The sequence below is a fragment of the Podarcis bocagei genome (assembly GCF_964188305.1).
Source record: "Podarcis bocagei genome assembly, chromosome: 14".
NCBI lineage: Eukaryota > Metazoa > Chordata > Lepidosauria > Squamata > Lacertidae > Podarcis > Podarcis bocagei.
Window position 1 is genome coordinate 13,320,190 of NC_138139.1, and position 24,556 is coordinate 13,344,745.

The following is a 24,556-nucleotide window of genomic DNA, read 5'->3' on the forward strand; positions in this document are numbered from 1 at the left end:
TATGACATCTCCTAAAATCTCTTTTGCTTATGCAAACCTACCTAGACATGTAATTTTATTGTGCATATTTGTTTTAAAACTGTTGATTTTATCAATATTCACTCACTTTTATTATGTTGTACTTGTTGTCAAAGCGACAACCGCTTTATATTTTTATGTAAGCGGCTTACAGGTTCTTCTGATTAAGTGGTATATAAAATGTGTGTGTGTGTGTGTATTCATAATAAATCACACACAGAAACAGGGATGTTGCAATATAAATGCCAGGATCTTTTGAGTTTTTATCTCTTTTAGTTTTGTTCTTGTGTCATTCAAAATTTGTCATCTCGACATTCCACTTCTCTAATAAACAAACCATATTTGTGAGTAAATGGTAACATAAACCAGTCTCTCTTCTTCTTTTCCAGGACGAATGCCATAATTTTATTAAAGTCTTTGTCCCCAGGAATGATGAGATGGTGTTCGTCTGTGGAACCAATGCTTTTAACCCCATGTGCCGCTACCTTAGGGTAAGGACCTCAGTGCACTAAGACAGAAGCTTCTCTACATGTTGCTCTTGTGGGTATCTTCCTCATCATCGCCTCCAAGGAGATGAGGGTGGTGTTCATTGTTCTCTTCCCTCTTGTGAGATATATGAGGCTGACTTGATAGGAACCAGCCCAGATTTAGCCAGTGTACCTCATCAACCCCAGCTAGCATGGTCCATAACCAGGGATGATGGGAGTGGTAGTCCGAAACCAGCTGGGGTTGATGAGAGTTGGAGTCCATCAGCATCTGTTAGGCTATCTCTGTTCACCCAGTGAACAGAGATAGCCTAAGTGGGGAATTCAACCTTGGTGTCCCAAGGTTGCATTCTAGCCACACTGGTTCACTTTTATGAGCAATCCTCAGCCAAAGCCCTGCTGATCTGGCTGGACGTGATGTGAACCAGGGAGCACATCAGCAAGCAGGGCTGGCAGTTGTTTTTTAGCCATGACTAGTGGCTCATCAAGGGGCGCGGGTGGCACTGTGGGGTAAACCACAGAGCCTAGGACTTGCCGATTAGAAGGTCGGCGGTTCGAATCCCCGTAATGGGGTGAGCTCCCGTTGCTCGGTCCCTGCTCCTGCCAACCTAGCAGTTTGAAAGCACATCAAAGTGCTAGTAGATAAATAGGTACCGCTCCGGTGGGAAGGTAAACAGCGTTTCCGTGAGCTGCTCTGGTTCGCCAGAAGCAGCTTAGTCATACTGGCCACATGACCCAGAAGCTGTATGCCGGCTCCCTCGGCCAATAAAGCGAGATGAGCGCCACAACCCCAGAGTCGGCCACGACTGTACCTAATGGTCAGGGGTCCCTTTACCTAGTGGCTCATCACTGCAGAAAGCTCTGTTCCAAGCTGGTTGCAGAACCAATGACGAGAAAGCTGTTCTGACCTCTGGCACCAGGTCTGAGGACTGAAGGCTCCTGAGGTGAGGATTTACATTTTGTGTTATTGCAGCCAGTTGTGGTCTGCATTTGAGAATCATTTGCTTGAAAGATGGAATCTAAACCCTCCGATCTCCTGTACTGCTCCTTTTACAGTGACTAGTGTAAAAATCTTCATCAAATTTTCCAGGATGATCATATGCATTTTATGTCCTTTCGAATCAACTTGCATCCCAGTTTGACCAAGGGCTGTGTTGCGGCAGACAGCCAGGAACTGATCCCAGACACTTGCAGTTGATTAGAGGATTATGATGCCCATTTTATTTTACTCTGTGTTGTTTTTTGTCTGCCTTAGCTAATGTTATTCTCTTTTACTCTGTTATACATTCAGTTAATGTGTGTTACGTGCTTCGTCTTTTGTTTCCTTAGTGCTGGTCATTGACTGTAGCAATAAAAACGTGGTCTTCATTTGGTGTCGAGCTGAGAACTGGGGGTTGATCCACTGCTAGTCCTCCTCAGAGTAGACCCATTGAAGTTAATGGTCATACTAATTTAGGTTCATTAATTTCAATGGGTCCGCTCTGAGTAGCATCGGAAACAACCCTGTACCGCAAAATTTGGAGGGATGCAAAATCCCAAGGATTATTACGTTCCAGTCCCAGATATTTGGAGGGGGAAATGTGAATTAGGTTAGTTTGCTTAAAAATGTGGACTGAATGAAATTTTCTCCCGCTGCTGTTCCCCAGCACTGATAATTTAGTGGCATTCTGCCTCCCTGAACCTGGAGGTCACATATAGACACCATGACGCATAGCCTTGTGGATGTAAAAGCTATCGTCCTTTGCACAGCTCCTTGAGAACCAGTTCTTAAGCATTAAGTGGAAGATTAGATCAAGTCTGACAGAGTGAATGATGGTGTATGCAAAGCAGCATTGTCCCCCCCCCCAAAAAAATCACGCTTCCTGCAGAGCTTGATGTGACACCGCCAAACAATTTATTTTTCTTCCACAGCTGAATACCTTGGAGTACGATGGAGAAGAATTCAGCGGCTTAGCCAGGTGCCCGTTCGACGCCAGGCAAACCAACGTCGCCCTCTTTGCTGGTAGGAACATTTTCTCTCATGAATCCTGGTGAAAAATGATACAGGGAAAGCTTAAAGAAATTGTATCACATCAATGTGCCTCTGCAGAGGGTTTTTTTCTTTAAAGTCTAATGCATCTTTTTGGGAAATTAGTAATCACATTGTCAACTGGTTTAGGTTGAGATGACTAAATGACACACACCCCTGTCCTGGAACATTCTGGGCCCCAAAGTAGTTTCTTTTTCTGTAGCCCTGGTGGTTCCATCAACTTTTAATTAAGTTATGACTGGGGCGGAGGAGAGAATCCTGTTCGCACTTCCATTTGTAAGTAGGTCTTTCAACAGACTGAAGAAATCTTACACTGCAATCCTATAGCTTAAATGGGGCATACGTCTGAGTAGTACTGCACTGTTAATTGATTCATGAATCAATTGACTCTGCACAGATTTGCACACTTGCGGGGGGGGGGGGTATCATTTCTAATTAGAAAAGGAGTGGTAGAGGTTCTCCTTAGTGTGTGTCTTCAAGCAGAGGCTGGGCAGTCATCTGTTGAGCACAGTGGTACCTCAGGTTACAGACACTTCAGGTTACAGACTCCGCTAACCCAGAAATAGTACCTCGGGTTAAGAACTTTGCTTCAGGATGAGAACAGAAATCATGCGGCAGCGGTGAGGCGGCAGCAGAAGGCCCCATTAGCAAAAGTGGTGCTTCAGGTTAAGAACAGTTTCAGGCTAAGAACGGACCTCCGGAATAAATTAAGTTCTTAACCCGAGGTACCACTGTATGTTATAGCTCTGGAATTCCCAAGGGCTGGTGGACTGGGTGGCTCTGATTCCTTGGGTTGCATCCAACATTCTCCATCCACTAGCGCAAGGGATCTTGAGCGGGCAGACAGGCGAGTTTTCGTTTTGGGAAAATTGCACTAGCAAAAACTCACTGTGCGGTCTATTGTGCAACAAAGTTGCCAGCAAATCTGCTTAGATGTTTTATTGCACAATAACAAACATTTCGCCAGCACAAGTATGCCACTAAGTGACCTTGACTTGGTGCTAAATTGGAGACAACCCTTTGTTTTTAGATGAGGCACATATACATCTATCTATCATCTATCTATCATCTATCTATCATCTATCTATCTATCTATCTATCTATCATCTATCTATCTATCTATCTATCTATCTATCTATCTATCATCTATCTATCTATCTATCAGTCATTGTTACGTTGTGAGGATGCTACAGCTTTGTATGCTTAAAGGTAAAGGGATCCCTGACCGTTAGGTCCAGTCGTGGATGACTCTGGGGTTGCGGCGCTCATCTTGCTTTACTGGTCGAGGGAGCCGGCATTTGTCTGCAGACAGTTTTTCCGGGTCATGTGGCCAGCAGGACTAAACCGCTTCTGGCAAAACCAGAGCAGCGCACGGAAATGATGTTTACCTTCCCGCCAGAGCGGTACCTATTTATCTACTTGCACTTTGACGTGCTTTCGAACTGCTAGGTTGGCAGGAGCAGGGACCGAGCAATGGGACCTCACCCCGCCGTGGAGATTCGAACCACCGACCTCCTGTCCTAGGCAAGTCCTAGGCTCTGTGGTTTAGCCCACAGCACCACCTGTGTCCCTAGGTTTGGCTAAATGAGACAGTAGGCATTATCTTAAAAGATGCATACCTTTTTAGTACAGGAGAGAATGCTTCTTCTAAGATGGTGGTTGCCCTCTGTATCTTTTTTCTGTGTTGCTGCATTCTGTCTGTTTGTCTGTCTGTCCATGGAGAAAGAGAGAGAGAAACCTATTTTAATCGAAGGCACCTTTCTTCATTGGTCATGAGATGTTGTGTATTATGTCACATATATACAATAGGCAATATTAATCCAAGAGAACAAAAGTGAAGTAATGAAAAGTATGTTAATGGAAGCTTCTAATATGTATTACTTTCTTGATCTGCATAAAGTCTCTGTATAATTATACAAGGATCCATTATAACATACCTAATAAAATGTGTGAATTTACATTTCCCTGTACTTTATGACACCAGTACATTTTAAATGCACTGTTTCTCAATAAAATTATCATAAGATTGAACGTAAGGTTTCATTTGACTAATTTGACCCAGAGAAGTCCCACCAGATGTTGCCCTCTGACCAATGGCCTGAACCTTGTGCCCTCCAGATACCATTGGACTACAGCTCCCATTACCCCGGACCATCAGCTAGGCTGGCTGGAACTGATCGATACTAGCTGCAATGGCTTCATTCTACCCACAGTGTTGGAGTTAGTATGCCTCCGAATCAGTGGCATGTGCTGAAATTTTTTGCAGGGGAACGGTTAGGGCCAGAGGCACCTGTTTGTGAGGGCAATGTCACATGTGTGAGCATTGAGCCTCTCTCCCTAAGCTGGGAGCATCAGGCTTTAATACTTTAATACTCTGATTTTCCAGGAACGTGTAGGGGACGTTCCCCTAGCCTTGTCCCCCTAGACCACTGACCGCACAGCACTGCTTCCCACAATTACCTAGTTTACCAGGATGCTGGACTCATGAGCCATTGGCCTGATCCAGAAGGGCTCTTCTTCTGTAAACCAAGGATAATGTTCAAACAATGAGGGAGCCTGTATGATAATGGACCAAAACGACGGCTACCGTATTTTTCACTCTATAAGACACACTTTTCCCCTCCTAAAAAGTAAGAGGAAATGTGTGTGCGTCGTATGGAGCGAATGCAGGCGGGAGGCTCTGCTCAGCGCTCCCTTTAAAGAGCCACATGGAGCGTGTGTGCGGCTCTTGGGGGCTTTTCCCTGAGAAGGGAAAAGGGCTGCCTTCAGAAGGGGGAGCCTTCATCCCGCTGCCCGGGAGAGGCTGCACGCAGCTATCCCATAAGCCAGGACAGCAAAAGGGATCACTGTGCAGCGATCCCTCTTGCTGTCCTGGCTTCGCTGCAGGAAGCATCTTGAGAGCAAGGGGAGCCTTCATCCCACTGCCCTGAAGAGGCTTCGCTCAGCTGTCCCAGAAGCCAGAACAGCAAGAGGCTATCCCAGAAGCCAGATCCCTCTTGCTGTTCTGGCTTCTGTGATTCAAAATTATTTTCTTCTTCTTTTCCTCCTCCAAAAACTAGGTGTGTCTTATGCTCTGATGCGTCCTATAGAGCGAACTGTGATCCCGAGGATACCAGATTTAAACGGACAGGATGGAAAAGGACTAATTAGTTGAAACAGACTTTCAACCAGTGCTTTGTCTTCTAATATATTTTTCATCCCCTGTTGTTTCAGTGTAGCATTTTAAAAAAATATATACATTAGAGTTCAATACAGTACTGTTTTCATATTTTGGGACTCGTTTGTGCACTCTTACATAAGCCAAAACATATGGTGGGCACCAGTTTGGGGGAGGCTGCATCATGCAGTCCTAACAGATGGGTTCCATGTCTGTGAAACCGTTGCAACGAAGGGATGCCAACTTTCAGAGCCTGACCACCCAAGAGGGAGCTGGATTGTTCCAGCCTCTGGTGTCTGCATAACCCCCGTGGCCCAAAGAATACAAAAATGATAAGAGGTTACTCAGAATTAAAACGGATACTAAATGCCTCATTTGTTCTATTGTTTCAGATGGCAAACTCTATTCTGCAACGGTTGCAGATTTTCTGGCAAGTGATGCGGTAATTTACCGAAGCATGGGGGACGGGTCAGCATTGAGAACAATAAAATACGACTCCAAGTGGATTAAAGGTACTTATAGTGAAATACTAATAATTGCAGCTTGTAATGTCTTTGTAGGCCCCTAGCTGGAGATTGTGTGCATTGTGGAGTGCTGATATTCTCCATTTTGTTTAACCCAATAATTACAAAGCAATCACTCTTTTTGCTGATGACTAGACTTTCTCAGTGTTCAAATCTTTAGCTCACTCTTTGAGGACTGAGGCACATTTAAAAATAAAAATTGGAGGTACACTTGTAAGAGTATACTTGTTTGATTTTTTTCACTGATTTGTTCGAACCTAACCATTGTTTATGGTTACGTGCACAAGCCTTGGGAGCTTGCTCCTCGTTCCCTCCCTCTTCTGACACAGCTTTCACTGCAGATTTCAATCACCCACAGTTCCGCACTGCATCCGAACCACCTATACCATGGTTAATGAAAACTTCAATGGGTTGAAGCACAGACTTTGCTTTGTAAACTATGGTTTGAAGTTGTCTTGCTTCAAACAAACCATAGCTAAAACTAAACACAGTTTGTGCAGGTTCAAACATAGCGTTTAACTGAAGTGAATCTAAAATAGGCATAGTGGTAAATTCTCTAATCTATGTCCCAGTACGCAGTCTGGGAATGACTTATTTAGCCCCTTAAGACTCCAATCCTAGGGGAAAGTACCATTGATTTCAGTGGGCCTTACTTCTGAGTAGCCATGTATAAGATTGCTCTGCATTAGTTATATCAAAATTTGATATAGTTCTATATACAGTTGCCCATAAAATTAAAATTGCATCTTTTTCCTCTGTAAGTTCTTTTAAATGAAAGAGCTACAACCACCCACGTCCCGATACGTGGCATGAAGATTCTGATATTATATGTAACCAGCTGCAGTTTGTGGGTGTGTGAAAAAGAATCGGGGCAAACTCCATGGCTGTGAGCATATATTCTCCTTTCAGTGGAGCACAACCCAAAGCCCACTTCTTCTTTTTGTCTTCATCCAGCAAAAGATCTGGCCCAGGAATGAAACCCTTTCCCACCCACCACCCACCCCCCAATCCGCAATAAGTTAATGAATGAAGCTGTAGTAACAAAAGGCCGGAGCTGCAATACAATTCCTCGGAGGCCTTTTTACAGTCCATTAGCCGACATTAAAGTCTGCACATTCATTGAAGCTCAACTCCATCTGTACTTGGATGTCCTAAAGTGCCTTGAATAGTGGATTTCACTTTGTAACTACAGGATACACTTTGGCATCCGTACACACCAGATCTGCATAGCAGCTGCAACAGCAGCCTGTTTGTAACACTAATGAAGACTGTAATGCCTGTAACCTTAAGAGAGCTTTCTAGTAAGCTGCTGCAAGAGAGCATCCCGTGAGAGGCACATGGAACAGGCTGGACCCATTGATTCCTCCCATTACCGTATATTTCGCTCTATAGGACGCACTTTTTCCTCTCCAAAAATGAAGGGGAAATGTTTGTGCATCCTATGGAGTGAATGCAGGCTCCTTGGCTTCAGCGAAAGCAACGCGAAGCCTCCAAAGCACAGAGGGAGCACTCCTTCCGCGCTCCAGAGGCTACACATTGCTTTCGCTGAAGCCTGGAGAGTGAGAGGGGTCGGTGCGCACTGACCCCTTGAACGGCTATCCCCGAAGCCAGAACAGCGAGACGGAGTGCTGCACAGCTTGGTGATGCCGGGGCTTTATGGGGAAACCCCGGGCTTCCCCCTTCAGCCCCGACACGGGCCGGGGTGGCTAGATAAACGCCCGTCTTCCTCCTTCAGCCCTGACACTGGCCAGGCTGGCTGGGGGAACCCCATAAAGCCCTGACAAGCTCAGCCGCGTGTAAGCAGCTCTTATTCTGCTAGATTTACAATGTGCCAGAAGGATGGGGACTGCCCCTTCCGCCCCTCCCCCAGCTTATTGTGCCGGTAATTCCCGGTATTTCCTCCTTTTGCGCTGGTTCCATGAGGCAAGGCAGCTGCAATGATTTGATTCAGACTATTTTTTACTTGTTTTCCTCCTATAAAAACTAGGTGCGTCCTATGCTTGGATGCGTCCTATAGAGTGAAAAATATGGTATATACCCTACCTTTCCTCCAAGGAACTCTAGGGTTCCCCAGGCAATTAAGCCAAAAGGTAGTGACTGGCCCAGGATCACAGATTTTAACTGTTTTGAACATCTTTTAAATGTGTTTGATGTGCAAATCCCCTTGAGATAGTGGTTGAGAAGGCAATTGATAAATTAACTGAAATCATACCACTGTGTGTGCTTCATGGCTGAGCTGGGACTTGACTATGGGCTGCCCAATTCTTGGTCCAAGACTCTAACCACAGTATCATACACTCAATCTGATAGGTTTGTCCCTCTTTTGGGTGTATGCAGACATTCTTTACTCTGAAGGAAATGCACCCCCATCCCCCTTCATTGCAAAAAGGAAGTAGTAGCTGATCTAGTATGTGCCAAGTTTATTTGAATGCTGTTTTCCTTCCTCTGCAGTAGCATAAATGTTGGCAGAGCCAATACTGCAGGGATGGGGGACATTGGTATTCCTGATGTTCCTGGACCGCAGTTCCCATCATCCCTGACCACTGGGCCATGTTGGCTGGAGCTGATGGGAATTGGGTGATTGAAATCATATAGAGAAGTCATGGGTTCCTCATCTCTGTAATACTGCCTTTCATTCTTAGGCACCTCCAATTAAAAAGGACTTTGGGTACCAAGTTTTGGAAGAAGTCCCTGCCTGGGAATTCTGGAGAGTTGGTGCCAGTTACAGCTGGCCATCACTGGGCTAGATGAACCAATGGTCTAACTCCAACATAGAAAACTACTCCAATTCAGACCATTGGTCCATCTAATTCAGAGTTGTCTACACCAGGCATAGCTAGTGTGGTGCCTTACAAATATTTTTGGACTACAGCTAATATCATCCCATGTTGGCTGGGGCTGATGGGATTTGGAGTCCAACAACATCTGGAAGGCACAATGTTTGCTACTCCTGAACTGCATTGCCAGCAACTTTCCTGGTGCACAGAGAAGGCTCATTTCCAGTCCTCCGTGGAGGTGCCTGGGATTGACCCTGTGACCTTTTACATGCAAAGTATGTGTTCCAGTACTGCTGAGCTCCAGTCCTTCCCCTTAAACATGGTATGAGACAACTTTATGCATTCCTCTTCCATTGAGATCCTATGGTGGTGTTTCTGACAGAATAACTCTGAACTTCTGTGATGTGCCAGCAGCTCTTGGAAGAGCTTCCTTTTAAAAAAATGATGGTCTCTTATTCTTACCTGGGGTTTTCTAATGCTTTCCCGAGCCGCACCTGCACAGTGTCAGTAATGCTTCATCGTTTGCCTAAAATTCACTGTTGTGATGTTGTGCTAGACAGGGGTCGGCAAGGTTTATCTTGCCTGGGCCAGATCGGTCCCACGGAGATCCCTCTGTGGGCTGGATCGCATGTGCATGCCCGCGATTTCCAGTGTCTGTGTGTGTGCAAACACAATTTTCGGCGCCGCGGTTTAGCGCAGCGCTCGAACAGGCAGCTCGGTCCAGGGGCGGCTCATGGGCCAGTCAAACAACCTCCACGGGCCACTTCTGGCCCATGGGCCTTAGGTTGCTCACCCCTGTGCTAGCATAGTGGCCATTACAAAGTTTCCAACCAACTTTCACTCAGAGTGGACTCATTGAAATGAATGGACCTAAGATAGTCATGCCATTGGGTCTACTCTGAGTAATACTTGGTTGGCTGCAACCCCCTGCCTCTTTCTCATGCCATATTGGGCTGTTAACCCAGATGTAGCAAGGTGCCTCCTTTTTTAACCAAGCAAAATCCTCCCAACATAGATCTCCTCTTCCTTGAATCTTGCAGAGCCCCATTTCCTTCATGCCATTGAATACGGGAACTTTGTGTATTTCTTCTTTCGAGAGATTGCCGTGGAGCATAATAACTTAGGCAAGGTAAGAGTAAATACAGCTGTTTGTTATGATAAGCTACAAAGTCTCTGGGTGATTTGTAGCGGGCTGAAAATATGCTTGCTATGGAGTGGCACGCAGTCGTTTCTGTTCAATGACTGGTTTTGAAAATAATAAGCTGGCACTTCTCATACTTCTAATTGCTGAAGGAGGTGGTGGAATTTGTGTCCCCCCAACCCAACCCAACCCAACCCAACACCCAGTCTCACAGCTTTGTTCTCTAGAGCTGGACTTCATCTGTAAAGAGGTTCACCCTGTCAGTGAAAATCCAAATTGGCCTCCTCCCTACCCAAACACTTGGAACACAATCGCTTGGAAAATTCACCTGTGAATCAAATGAACCCCCTGCTCTTATTTTAGTGCTGCAACACAGATGTAGACAAGACCAGGATTTATAATTGGTTGTCTCTATAAACTGGTCGGCAACTAGATTTGCTGGAGGACTAATTTGACTCCCTTCCCTCAAAAAGACCTGGGGCTCATCTACACCCCATTTCTGAGCTGGGCAATTGGAGAGATAGGTAGTATGGGGCTAGGTTTGACCCAAGGTTTTCATAGTTGCTGAGCCCTAATCAAAACATGACTTCCTTTTTCTGTGGCGGGAATGAGAAATCTTAGCTCCGGTGGCATCTGTCTCTGGCCCTCAAGACTCCGAAGCCCACTCCTAACCCACACGGCACCCTTTAGCGAGACTGCTTCACCCCTTCCATGAGTGTTTTCACCTCGCTGGAATGTAACCTTGAACTCTGATAATTCCTCTTGTTTGCCAGGATGGAGGATAGAAAATGTGTGTAGAAACTAGCCCATTGTACAATGGTTAAGAAAAGCTGGAAAGTCTGGAGAAGCTTGCATGACAAGTATTATATAAATATTGAAAGTAAACCTCCAGGTTGGACAGCAGGCATGCATTATGAATTGGGCTGCCTTTAGAGACCATTTGGAAACCGCAGCTGGTGCAGAATTCAACAGCCAAATTGCTGACCAGAGCAGGGCAGTCTGAACATACAATGCCAGCTCTGGCACAACCGCCTATCAATTTTTTCCCAGGTTTTGACCAACAAAGCCTTGTCCAGTTCAAGACTCCAGTACTTCAATGTCCACCTCTCCCCACATGAACTGACCTGGGCTTTGCAATCATCATCTGAGGCCCTTCTTCATGTGTCCCTTCCATAGGAGGTTCGGGAGGGGGGGGGACATGAGATCAAGCTTTTTCAGTGGTTGCCTCTTCCTCCCCCCCCCCCTTCTGTAATGCCCCCTCAGGGATAAACTTCTAGTGCCATCTTTATCCATTTTTAGATGCCAAGCAAATACTTTTCTCTTTAGCTGGGCTTTTGGACCTTAATTTGATGGGTGGCATTGTGGTCCATTGCCTAAGTCCTGCCTTTTATTTGTATAATTGTGTGTCCTTACATGGATGTTCTTGATTCCCCCCACCCTGTTATTTTTATTTACAAATATGAATTTATAACTATACCAAATAGACATCCATGTAAAGAGATCACTCTGAATCCCGGGACTCCCCCCTCCCAATCCCCTCTATGGGTCCTATTGTCAACATTTTAATCTTGATTCATTTTAATATAAGTTGCTTTGGGTCACTTGGCGAGAAAAGCGACTAACAAAAATAATGGATAAATAATAAATACATTGAGAAAGGTTCCCCACCCCTGCCAATGGAGATGGCATAGGGAACCTACAAGAAGTTGCTTTCCTTTTACCAAAGTTGCTGTTATAACAGTGGTGGTTTTCCAGATGGATTAGTTGCCAGCCTGACTTTTCTCCCTTCCTATTGTCCCCCACGCAAGGCTGTGTACTCCCGTGTAGCTCGCATATGCAAAAACGACATGGGTGGCTCTCAGAGGGTGCTGGAGAAGCACTGGACGTCATTCCTGAAAGCGCGTCTCAACTGTTCCGTCCCTGGGGATTCGTTTTTCTACTTTGATGTGCTCCAGTCGATCACAGACATAATAGAAATCAACGGAGCCCCTACTGTTGTTGGCGTATTCACTACGCAGCTTAACAGGTAAGAGATGAGCGACCTGGCGTCAAAAAGAGAGAGGGAAGTTCTCCGGTTCACTGCCGACGCTTAATCCGTCACCGCTTTGTTGCCTGGCTTCCCTGCAACGTCTTCTCCCGTGTGTCTTTTTACAGCATCCCCGGTTCCGCAGTGTGTGCCTTTAGCATGGAGGACATTGAGAAAGTCTTCAAAGGAAGATTTAAGGAACAAAAGACTCCAGATTCTGTTTGGACAGCTGTACCTGAAGACAAAGTACCAAGGCCGAGGTAAAGGAAATAAATGGATGATAATCTGTTATCAGGATGTTGTTGTCATGGCCCCATCTGTACAGCTGCTTTGGAATCAGTGAAGAACACGTTGGTCCATCCATGAGCCTCTGGATGGGAATTGTGAGCTGCTTTGAGCTCAAATTGGTTGATGGAAAAGCAGCATACAAATAACAGATCAAATCAGTGTTTATGTTTAATTTCAAACTGCACCTTGCACATGGCAAGGGAGCAAGGCCTCTGTCTTGCATGCAGAAGTACCTAGGTTCAATCACTGAAATCTCCAGTTAGGGCTGGAAACCTTGGGAAACAGCAGCCAGTTAGGGTGGACAGTGCTGAGATAGATGACCCAATGGTCTGACTTGGGGTAAGACAGCTTCTTGTGTTCTTATGTTCCAATGACAAATGGCTCAACTAAATAATTTGTTTGCCCGCCATTTTTTCCCTGGAAAACCTGCAGTTTATTGCTGAATCAGAGCAAACAGCTACCAGGTTTTCTGATAGCAGATTGCCATTTATTCTGATTTAGTGCAAAAGAGCAGGTTTTCTGGGGGCAAAGGCAAAACAGCTCAAACCCATGCTTAGAAAGCAGAAAATGGCTCAATATATATAAAAGGCAAGCAGTGAGACGCATGTGGAAAGTGATACATGCACTAAGTAAAGTACAAATACAGAGATTTTTGAAAGAATTGTTGGAGTAGGAAGTTCTTCAGTAGGCAATGAGAAGATAATAGAGATTGCACCTGTCTGATTTTTAATGGAAGAACATTTACCCCACCTGTCCAGATGTTGAGAATGAGCCAGGAGTGGGGAATCAAAGGCTTGGCACCTCAGCATGCTGCAAGTAAACCTTCCTAAAAATGTGCAAAACCCCAAAATCTAGACAGAAATTCAGATGACTCCCTCATCATGAACCTGAAATAACAAAGCAATTGGCCAGCCTTGCGCTGAGCGATTGTCTCAAATGGTCCCAAAGTAGCAGTTTTCGTTTGGACTCCAAATTCATTTTGCCTTGGCTGTTCGCACTGCTCCTTCAGAATTCTGCCCCTTCCCTTCACTTAAAAAAAAAAAAATGGGAAAAAAATGTTGCTTTCCTTTCAGACCTGGGTGCTGTGCAAAACACGGCCTAGCAGAGGCTTACAAAACCTCCATTGATTTCCCAGATGAAACCCTCTCTTTCATCAAATCCCACCCTTTGATGGATTCCGCCGTTCCCTCCGTCATTGAGGAGCCTTGGTTTACAAAGACAAGGGTCAGGTAAGGAAGGAGGCCTTGTTGCGACACGAGGCTCAGCCGCTGCACATCTGAAACGTAATACTATGCCAGCCACACCGGGCAGGACTTTGGGGAGATCAGGTTTTCCTACACGGGACTGATTAAGGCCTCATCTGCGCTATACATTTAAAGCAGTGCTATGCCACAGTCACGGCTTCCTCAAAGAATACTGGGAACTGTAGTTTGTTAAGGCTGCTGACAGTTGTTAGGATACCCCCTGTCCCCCTACAGAGCTGCTGTTTTCACAGTGGTTTAACAGTCAGTCCCCCTTCCCAGGGAACTCTGCAATTCGTAGATCTGTTGTTGAGGGTTTCCATGTGCCCTCTTTCTTCTCCAGTACATGTCCTCTTTTTCATGGGTAGAATCGTCACAGTGATCCATAGTTAAAAGTAAGGTAAAGGGACCCCTGACCATTAGGTCCAGTTGTGACCGACTCTGGGGTTGCGGCGCTCATCTCGCTTTATTGGCCAAGGGAGCCGGTGTACAGCTTCCGGGTCATGTGGCCAGCATGACTAAGCTGCTTTTGGCCAACCAGAGCAGCACACGGAAACACCGTTTACCTTCCCGACGGAGCGGTACCTATTTATCTACTTGCACTTTGACGTGCTTTCGAACTGCTAGGTTGGCAGGAGCTGGGACCGAGCAATGGAAGCTCACCCCATCACGGGGATTCGAACCGCCAACCTTCTGATCGGCAAGTCCTAGGCTCCGTGGTTTAACCCACAGCACCACCTGCGGCCCTTACAGTTAAAAGTAGAAGTCTTCAAATGTGTCCTCTTTTTTGCTCTTCAAAATATGGCAACCCTACATCATGTTCCAGCCATTTTTGCCTCTGTCCCCACCACTGGTATGTGCCGCCTGCCTCTTCTCCTCTGATTTAAACAAGCAAATAACTACACACTTCTTTGGATCTAACCAGAGGTTGTGCAGTATGGGAGAGCTGGTTCTCGCAGGTGTCACAAAGAGCAGGACTATGTGTGATAGCAACCCATGGCTGGCCATGCGCAGGGCAGAGTGTACATGTCTGGCATAATGTTGCGCTCTGCTTTCCTGCCCCTGTGGCCAATGATGTGAAGCCCAGGGTTGCGGTGGGAGGGCAGGGAGATGCAAAATGCAGTGTTGTCAGACGTGGGATCTTTATCTTATTTACCGTTTCTTCTATACGGCTTTGTATTTCCAAACAAATAAAAATCTCAATGTGTTTTGCAACCCAGCTCCAAGCATCTGACATAACATTGCAAAATACCAAAACAAAAAACAAAAAAAACCCACCCTTACAAATGAAGGTCAAATAATGGAGAATAGACATTTAAGATGGCATGATTAACAGGAAAACAAAATAAGCATTGTTACAGAATTGGCTTTGTTAGATTTTCTATACAAAAATGCCATAAGATTCCATCAGAGAGCATCGTTAGCAACTGAACAAAATAAGAGGCAGCTCTGCCCCTCCACTCCAGTAACCTCTCTCAAGTACATTCTTGAAAATGTTCCACATGCAAACCTCACTCTTAAGCATTCCCAGGAACCATGCAGATAACACAGCCAATCCCCAGCCAAATATTTGTTGCAAAGCAAACATCTGGTCTAGAAAAAAATGCCTGGCAGCATTAAGCGTGATTTACACTCGGCTCTTCACCCACCTCCCTCTAGGATGGTACAACATGCTATAAACAGCAACATAGCTATGAGGTTCTCCCCCTCTTCATATCATCCTCACAACCCTATGATGGAAGTTAGGTTGATTGACAGGGACTGGACCAAGGTCTCCTAGTGAGCTTCGTGGCTGAGTAGGGGCTTGAACCCTTGAACCACTAGCACCACACTGGCTCAAATTGTCCTGCAGAGTTTCTGAGTGAATCATTCCAACCACAACCCACTGGCTTTGGTGGAGAAAGAAAACACAGCGCAACCCTCGATATGCCTACTCAGAGGCAAGTTCCACTGAGTTCAAGGATTGCCACATCAGCAGAGCACTTATTCTAGTCCCCCTTGAACGGGTATCAGGTTTCTTGTCATTGACACACTAGCAAATTGGCCACCAAGCTGTGGGGGATGTCTATGGAAGCATGAGCTAGCATGAGTGGGATTTGATTACAGTTGCCAAAACCATAAATGGTTCTCCAAAACCACTTGGGAGGATGAGTCCGAGTCTTTGACTGTCACTCAGCTGTGTTTCCAGACAGTGACTATTCCGGTTGTTACTCAACTGTTCACAACGCTTGGCTTGTTAAACATAGCATTCCTTCCCTCTCATTCCTTAGTGCAAGGGGCTTTTGCCCCTCCAGATGTCTCAGGACTGCAACTCCCTACATTCCCAGCCACTGGGAGCTAAAAGCATCCCCCAAAGTGTTGATTGAAAACAGCATAGAGATGAGTGTATAATTTGGTGTTGTTAGCTGCTGCCTCCCGAAACCAGGCAAAAGCAGTGATACTTCCATATTCAGCACCTAGGAGGAACAAGTTTTTGGGGTCTCTAATGTAGAGGAATTATTATACAGGAGATCTTGGTCTTGACAGGTATCGGTTGACAGCGATCGCAGTGGACCACTCTGCCGGCCCGTATCAAAACTACACAGTCATCTTTGTTGGCTCTGAAGCTGGAATGGTACTTAAAATCTTGGCAAAGACCAAACCTTCTTCTTTGAATGACAGCGTGTTACTGGAAGAGATTGATGCATACAATCATGCAAAGTAGGTATACTTTTACAAGAACTGCTCGGTGACATTGTACAGCGTCTGTCTTGTTTGAGTCACTTGCTGCTTTGCCACCTGATTTAAATGTGTTTCCCACCTCACCTCCTTGTCTGATGCTTTCCCAGCGCTTAGGGGAATGTTTATTTGAGCAACATCTGAAAATATTTGTGAGCTCGCCTTGAATTCTAATTCCCTGTGCATGCCACTCTGAAGACAGAAAAAACTGCCCTATTCCCCGGTGTAGGAGCAGTCCCTTGTTTGCTGACGAACACACCCAAAACACATTGGTTGATACGTACTAGAATGAAAGAAAGAGTACGGGACCCATCAGAACATTCAATCAGAAAACAATTGAGGGACAGTTTCCCTGTGGAAATTGTAGCGTTTGTCCAAATTGCAGTTGGTAATCATTCCAAGGGATAACAAGGAATATCAGAGCAAAGATTTTTATGCGGATTAAAGCCTTTTTTACTGGGCTTCTTATGGAGGAGGGGTGGGATATAAACATGGTACTGATGATAATAATGTATGTATGCAATACAAAATAAGTAATCTATATAGTGGCAAAGGGACGCAGGTGGTGCTGTGGGTTAAACCACAGAGCCTAGGGCTTGCCGATCAGAAGGTTGGCGGTTTGAATCCCCGCGACGGGGTGAGCTCCCATTGTTCGGCCCCTGCTCCTGCCCACCTAGCAGTTTGAAAGCACATCAAAGTGCAAGTAGATAAATAGGTACCGCTCCGGCGGGAAGGTAAACGGCGTTTCCGTGTGCTGCTCTGGTTCGCCAGAAGTGGCTTAGTCATTCTGGCCACATGACCCCGAAGCTGTACTTCTGTACTGGCTCCCTCAGCCAGTAAAGCGAAATGAGCGCTGCAACCCCAGAGTCGTCCGCGACTGGACCTAATGGTCAGGGGTCCCTTTACCCTTTGCCTTTATAGTGGCAAAGGACCCACCAGGCACCACCTTGCCACGGGCTCCCTCCACCCTCTATTAATTTAGGAATCTGTTCTAGCTTCATAAATCAGCAGTTTGCCATATTTTCTCTCCCACCCTTAATTCTATCGAGATCAACCCATATGTCTTCGTAAAAGCTCTGAGGAAATTGGGCTTTTCTTATTCCTGGCATGCAGCTTTTTCATAGATGGATGCAACCCACCTCATAGTAAATTCAGAAGTGATAAACTGGATTAAAGTTTAGCCAAGTTACAGGGAACCAGGCAGAGGGCCTTCTCAGTAGTGGCACCCGCCCTGTAGAACGCCCTCCCACCAGATGTCAAAGAGAAAAATAACTACCAAACTTTTAGAAGACATCTAAAGGCAGTCCTGTTTAGGGAAGCTTTTAATGTTTAATAAGTTATTGTATTTTAGTGTTTTGTTGGAAGCCGCCCAAAGTGGCTGGGGAAACCCAGCCAGATGGGCGGGGTATAAATAAATAAATAATAATAATAATAATAATAATAATAATAATAATAATAATAATAATAATAATAATAATATAAAGGGGGTCAAAAGAAATAACAGCGTGTAATTGTGTAATTGAACAGGTGTAATGGGGATGGTGAAGAGGACAAGAAGGTCATCTCCCTGCAACTGGACAAAGAGCACCATGCCTTATTTGTTGCATTCTCCAGCTGTGTCATTAGAATTCCACTCAGCCGTTGTGAGCGTCACGGGTCATGCAAAAAGTAAGCCTTCTCTGTCCAAACATGTCTATACAATGGAGTGCACCAAGGTTAGGAGGCAGTAAAAAAGGTTAATTTCCTCTCGCCGCAGGTCTTGCATTGCGTCTCGAGATCCTTACTGTGGCTGGCTGAACCATGGGACCTGCGGAAAAGTGAAATCAAGCATGTTGTAAGTAGCAGGATTTTTAATAAATAAACGGCATTGTGTTAGTCAACGCCAGCACCTTTAAATAGGTTTTAATATGCAGCATGGGTCAGGTGTTCTTGAAACAGAAAGTCATTGGTTGAGATGTGCAGAATGGACCTCATAAAATCATCTTAACTACCAACTACTTTTTTTTTGCTCTATGAGACTCACTTTTTCCCTCCTAAAAAGTAAGGGGAAATGTGTGTGCATCTTATGGAGCGAATGCAGGCTGAGCAGCTATCCCAGGAGCCAGAACAGCAAGAGGGATTGCTGCTTTCACTGCGCAGTGATCCCTCTTGCTGTTCTGGCTTCTGAGATTCAGAATATTTTTTTTCTTGTTTTCCTCCATCAAAAACTAGGTGCATCTTGTGGTCTGGTGCGTCTTATAGAGCGAAAAATATGGTCGTTTCAGGGCTCAATTTATAGAGGGGTTAATAATCTTGTGAAGCTTTAAACCATCTGGAACCAGGTTGTCTGAAGGGCCATTTTCACCCATATGAACCAGCTGGACAAATAAAATTTAACTTTGCTCTGTGGCCCATCATTAACTAATATCTGATCGGTTGGTACGAGATACAAGACCATCTCAGTGATGACAGCACAGTTGTGGACATTTCTCCCTGGGGAAGTCCCAGCATGGGATCAGGGTTGTGTGAGCGTAGGAACATTAGGAGAGCCCTGCTAGATGAGACCAAAGGGTTACCAGCATCCCATTTGACATAGAAGCCAACCTAATGTCTCCGGAAGCAGGACATGAGTGGAAGGGTGGTGGCAATAGACCTCACATTGCAATAACCCAGCAACTGATAATTCATAGCCATACTGCCTCTGAATCTGGACATGATATTTGTCCAACGTGGCCTACATTTCCACTCCCCAATACAGTGATCAGAGGAGCTAGTAAAAGTATAAAAGGTTTTATGGTGCCTTGTTGCCAGGGAAAACAGGGCAGGGAACTATGGGTCAGATTGTGTTGGACAGCTCTGTCGTTAGATATCATATTTTTCGCACCATAGGACGCACCGGACAATAGGACGCACTTTGTTTTAGAGGGGGTAGAACAAGAAAAAAAAAATTCTCCCCCTCTCCGCCCAGCGCCCCTTCAGTGAAGTGGCAGGAGGCACTGCACAGAGAGGGGGAGAACTTTCCCCCTCTTGTTTTCCCGCTCTAAAACAAGGTGCCGTTCAAGGTGTGTTCAGGCGGCTACCTTGGAAGCCTGGAGAGCAAGAGGGGTCGGTGTGCACTGACCCCTCTCGCTCTCCAGGCTTCAGGTTCCTTTCGACCTGCTCTTTGGGGCTGGCGGGGGGAAGCCCACCACCAGCCCCAACGAGCAGGTCAGGGAGCAGCGGAGAGGCTCCTGCCATAGCCGCGCGTCACCTCTCGAGCCGGGAGAGGGTCGCGAGGCTATGGCTTCTTTAGCCCCGCACGCGCTCTCCCGGCTGGAGAGGTGACGCGGGGCTGTAGAGGCTCCTGCCATAGCCGCGCGTCACCTCTCCAGCCGGGAGAGGGTCGCAGGGCTATGGCGTTTTCGCTCCATAGGATGCACACACATTTCCCCTTCATTTTTGAAGGGGGAAAAGTGCATCCTATGGAGCGAAAAATACGGTAATTTGGGAGGCATAGTGTTAAGTTCTCCTGAGCAAGACCCTTTTGGATGAATAGAAGTAGGCAAACTCGGCCCTCCGGATGTTTTGGGACTACAACTCCCATCACCCCTAGCTAACAGGACCAGTGGTCAGGGATGATGGGAATTGTAGTCCCATACATCTGGAGGGCCGAGTTTGCCTATGCCTGTTGTAAGCAGATACAGCACCACGTGGTCGTAGTAATCTCTGCTTCCCGTTCATTTCACTGGGGCCTGTGTAGGAAATCTTCCCTGTGGGTTGGGTATTATTTGGCCGTGGCTATTTAACCCGCTTGAAGTTGCAAGGATTATTGTGAAGAAGGCATAGCCATTAAATGGTTGAGATTCCAAGTAGAGGTCGCTGAAGATGAAATCTCTTCCCTTCATTGTATATCCAGCGCCCAGCTCCCCTTAGCAGCAGCCTTTCTCAACCTGTGGGTTCCCAGATGTTGTTGGACTACAACTCCCATCACCGCTAGCTAGCAAGGCCAGAGCTCAGGGATGATGGGAGTTGTAGTCCAACAACATCTGGGGACCCACAGGTTGAGAACTGCTGCTTAGCAAATGCTGAATGAACATGTTTTGCGGCTTTTGTGTTTCTTTTGAGAATGACGGTTGCCATTGGTTTCTTCCCCAACTAATGCTGTTAATTGCAGGTTATCTTTGTTTGTTTCATACAACCACAGCGTTGGAGGATATGAGCAAGATGTGGAATATGGCAACACCGCACAACTCGGGGATTGCCACGGTAAGCACAAGTCCCAGGGCCAGCTTGAAAATGTGGCATGGTTTGGTTTGCGGGCCACACTCTTGTCGGTGTGGATGTCACAAAAAAATGGCACGGAGCACCCCGCCCCCTTGTAAACCATTTAGCACAAACCTAAGCCACTTGATCTTGGGTGGTGGAACCCCCCCCCCCTCCCTTGGCCATTTTTCTCCCAGCCTTCATGTATTGTTCATGAAGGTCTAGATGTCAACTTATTAAAACAGGTATTCCCCTCCCCTTTTCCTTTTTTTTCCTTCCTTTTGGGTGAACCTATTGTGTTTTGTTTTCTGATTTTCAGCTTTGGAAATCTATTTTGCTTTTCCTTTCGGTTACTTTTCACTGATTACGTGTTCCTTTAATTCTTTTAGAAATTTTGCCTACTACAACTACACCAGATTACAAAATATTTGGCGATCCAACATCTGGTTAGTTTTTTTCAATCATTTTTTTCTCCTCCCCCCAGTTAATGGAACTTTTCTTTCCTTCAGTTCAGCATTTTCAGACAGCCTCGTCCCCCTTTTCTTTTTTACTTTTCTTTTCCTCCTCCCTTTTTCTTTCCTTTGGTGCAGTTGGCAAGACCTCCATATTTTTTGCTTTTCTGCTTTTACTCATCTCTCTTCTGATGGTCAAGGAACAGCCAAGTCTTTCTCTCACTTAGCACTTTCCACCTTGTGTATCTGCATGCTTAAGAGCTCATTGTTAATTGAGACACATCTTTTATTAAGTGAAAGAACCTGATTAACATAGATGACATTCTCACTGCACGAAATTTCCACTAAGCTTCTACTCTTTCCCCCTCCACTCAACCATGTCTTCATGAATGCTACCCTAGGATGCCTAGTCCACTTCATCTCCTCCCTTTCCTCCTCCTCCTGTGTCGTCCCGGCTATTTATAAAAAGCAACTGCACATTTCCCCCCTGAAATGTGTATTTCTGAAATGTTGGAAATGTGTTGATATCTTCAAAGGTTTTCAGAAATGCATTTGTGTTAATAGCATCATATCCACTAATAGGTGGCATTTAGCATCAGATCGCTTCACGTTTTATGTGCTTCTTCCAGAAAAATTACAGAGCAAATGAGGGGACGGCTTTGCCTTTAATAAGCTGTTGGTAAGAGTGAGAAGGATGGGGGTTTTTTTCCCCCTCCCACTCGCTTGCATCACAGGACTTGTCTTTGTGCTTCCTTTACGGAGGAAACCCAACCATTCTCCAAACAACAGGCAAACTTACAATAGGCTTTTCATGTCTGCAATACCATTTCAATTGCCTACATATGGATTTTCCCCCTCCTAAACTCTGATCCCTCAGCTCTCATGCGGCAAGAGAAATTACACAATAGCTTTCCAAGAGGTGTCTTGGTTTAGGTACTGAAACATAGAGTTCAGTTCCAAAAATCGGTGGTCTGGGATTTTGTGTGTTGTTACTGAAATCTCAGCATCTTACCTGAGTAGGGAAAGTAACAACAGTAAGGAAAGTGGTTGTAATATACCGCACAGTTAGATATGTAAACTTAGAATTAAAAACTGAATACAAAAATAATTTCCTTGCCTGGATCATTAGGAAAGGGATCAAAGATAAAACTGCTAATATTACAATGCCTTTTACACATTGTAATTTACTATGGTGTGGCCACAATTTAATAATAAATAATAATAATAATAATAATAATAATAATAATAATAATAATAATAATAATAATAATAAATACCCCACCCATCTGGCTGCATTTCCCCAGCTACTCTGGGTGGCTTCCAACAGAACACTAAAATACATTAACCTATTAAACATTGAAAGCTTCCCTAAACAGGGCTGCCTTCAGATGTTTGGTAGTTATTTTTCTCTTTGACATTTGGTGGGAGGGCGTTCCACCGGGCGGGTGCCACTATCGAGAAGGCCCTCTGCCTGGTTCCTTGTAACTTGGCTTTTCGTAGCGAGGGAACTGCCAGAAGGCCCTCAGCACTGGACCTCAGTATCCAGGCAGAACGATGGAGGTGGAGACGCTCCTTCAGGTATATTGGACCGAGGCCGTTTAGGGCTTTAAATGTTTTGGTTCAGTTCTAGTTGCCACACCTCAGGAAGGATATTGTAAAGCTGGGAAAGGTGCAGTCCAGATTATCATTTGGGGGTGGAAAGAAAGGTTGCAGCTTACACTGAGTGAGAGGGGTAATATGACCAGACTATGGAGAAGATGTAGAAGGGGAAGTTTTTCTTCCGCTCTCAAAATATTATAATATATGTGTTATACATTAATAATAAAGTCAATATTTTAATGGAGACCACTTTGAGGTATACATAGAGCGATATATGTAGAACTATGACAAATAAATACTAGAACTCAATACCATCCAATGGTGTGGTAGAATACTCAGAACATTTCTTCACTCTGCATACAGTGGTGCCCCGCAAGACGAATGCCTCGCAAGACGGAAAACTCGCTAGACGAAAGAGTTTTCCGTTTTGGAGGTGCTTCGCAAAACGAATTTCCTATGGGCTTGCTTCACAAGACGACAATGTCTTGCGAGTTCCTGCTGGTTTTTTTCCTTTCCCCCACCTTTTTCTAAGCCGCTAATCCGCTTATCAGCTGATCCGATCAGCAGATAAGCCGCTAATAGCGCTAATTCGCTAATCCGTCAATGGGCTTGCTTCGCAAGACGAAAAAACCGCTAGACGAAGAGAATCACAGAACGGATTCTTTTCGCCTTGCGAGCGACCACTGTAGTTGCCATCTTGGGCGGCTCTAAAAGCAAATTAAACAAATCCATGAAAGCTGAAAGGATTAATGGCTACTAATCATAATGGCTATATCGTATGGCTTAGAGGCAATACATCTCTGAATAGAAGTTGTTGGAAGACAGAAGTGGTAGAGGAACAGCACTTTCCCTACTTTGGCTTCTCATAGACATCTGGCTGGCCACTATGGGAACAGTGTTTGGTCTGATCCAGGAGGGACTCTTACTTTTTAGTCCAGCATTCAGTTTCCCACCAAGGTTAGCTAGCTGCCCACTGTCTCTGTATGTGGAGGTATTATGTATTATTATCATCACCATTAGCTCTTATACCTGACATAGCTGAGTTGTGGTTTGTCTGTCCACCTGTCTGTCTGTCCACTCGCTATGCATTCAGACACCTCTTGAGATATCGCTGCCAAACTTAACACAATGATTCCCAAGAGAGAGGAGCTGGTTTCCCATCTATGTTTGGCTACGGTTGTGACACCGCTTTACATCAAGATCCTGGACTGCAACATTTTGGACGCCTCTTAAGATAAGGTCACCAGATTTTGCATGATGGTGCCTGAGATGCAAAGAGCAGTTTCAGGACTGTTTGTAAAAGAGCTTTCAAACAGCCCTGCCCTGTGTTTGGACTGTGTCTTCTTCTTCCCAGAAGGAGAAGCCTTGCCTTGCTGCTCCCAACTATGTTGGACTTTAAAAGCCCTAATTAGCACAACTCCCAAGGCCAGATTCTGGTTTATCGTTGCCTGGGTTGGGGCAGGGAATGGCACACACAGCCCTAGAAACTGACAGAGTGCATTACCCATTTATAATCTCAGTATTATTCATAATACAGTGGTACCTCGGGTTACATACGCTTCAGGTTACACACTCCGCTAACCCAGAAATAGTGCTTCAGGTTAAGAACTTTGCTTCAGGATAAGAACAGAAATCGGGCTCTGGCGGCGAGGTGGCAGCAGGAGGCCCCATTAGCTAAAGTGGTGCTTCAGGTTAAGAACAGTATCAGGTTAAGAACGGACCTCCGGAACGAATTAAGTACTTAACCTGAGATACCACTGTAATAATAATAATAATAATAATAATAATAATAATAATAATAATAATAATTTGTTTCTGAGAATTCTCAAGCAAGACCGGCCCTTACAATTGGTGGGCTATATAGGTTTGAAGGGTTGTTG

General features: G+C 45.3%; 1 protein-coding gene across 12 annotated transcripts in view; it reads left to right on the forward strand.

Annotated features, from left to right (window-relative positions):
* The window catches only part of SEMA6D (semaphorin 6D), a 430,059-nt gene that overhangs the window by 393,910 nt on the left and 11,593 nt on the right, over positions 1-24,556 (forward strand). For 6 of the 12 annotated variants that reach the window (XM_081170001.1, XM_081170002.1, XM_081169997.1 and 3 more), the window contains 12 exons: positions 408-509; positions 2,415-2,505; positions 6,082-6,201; positions 10,031-10,119; positions 11,940-12,157; positions 12,286-12,417; positions 13,519-13,674; positions 16,213-16,386; positions 17,932-18,072; positions 18,161-18,238; positions 20,537-20,628; positions 21,015-21,071. In XM_081170001.1, coding sequence (XP_081026127.1) covers positions 408-509; positions 2,415-2,505; positions 6,082-6,201; positions 10,031-10,119; positions 11,940-12,157; positions 12,286-12,417; positions 13,519-13,674; positions 16,213-16,386; positions 17,932-18,072; positions 18,161-18,238; positions 20,537-20,628; positions 21,015-21,071 — 1,450 coding nt within the window. The remainder of the gene's footprint in view (positions 1-407; positions 510-2,414; positions 2,506-6,081; positions 6,202-10,030; positions 10,120-11,939; positions 12,158-12,285; positions 12,418-13,518; positions 13,675-16,212; positions 16,387-17,931; positions 18,073-18,160; positions 18,239-20,536; positions 20,629-21,014; positions 21,072-24,556) is intronic. The other 6 variants (XM_081169998.1, XM_081170005.1, XM_081169999.1 and 3 more) reach the window with 3 other exon arrangements.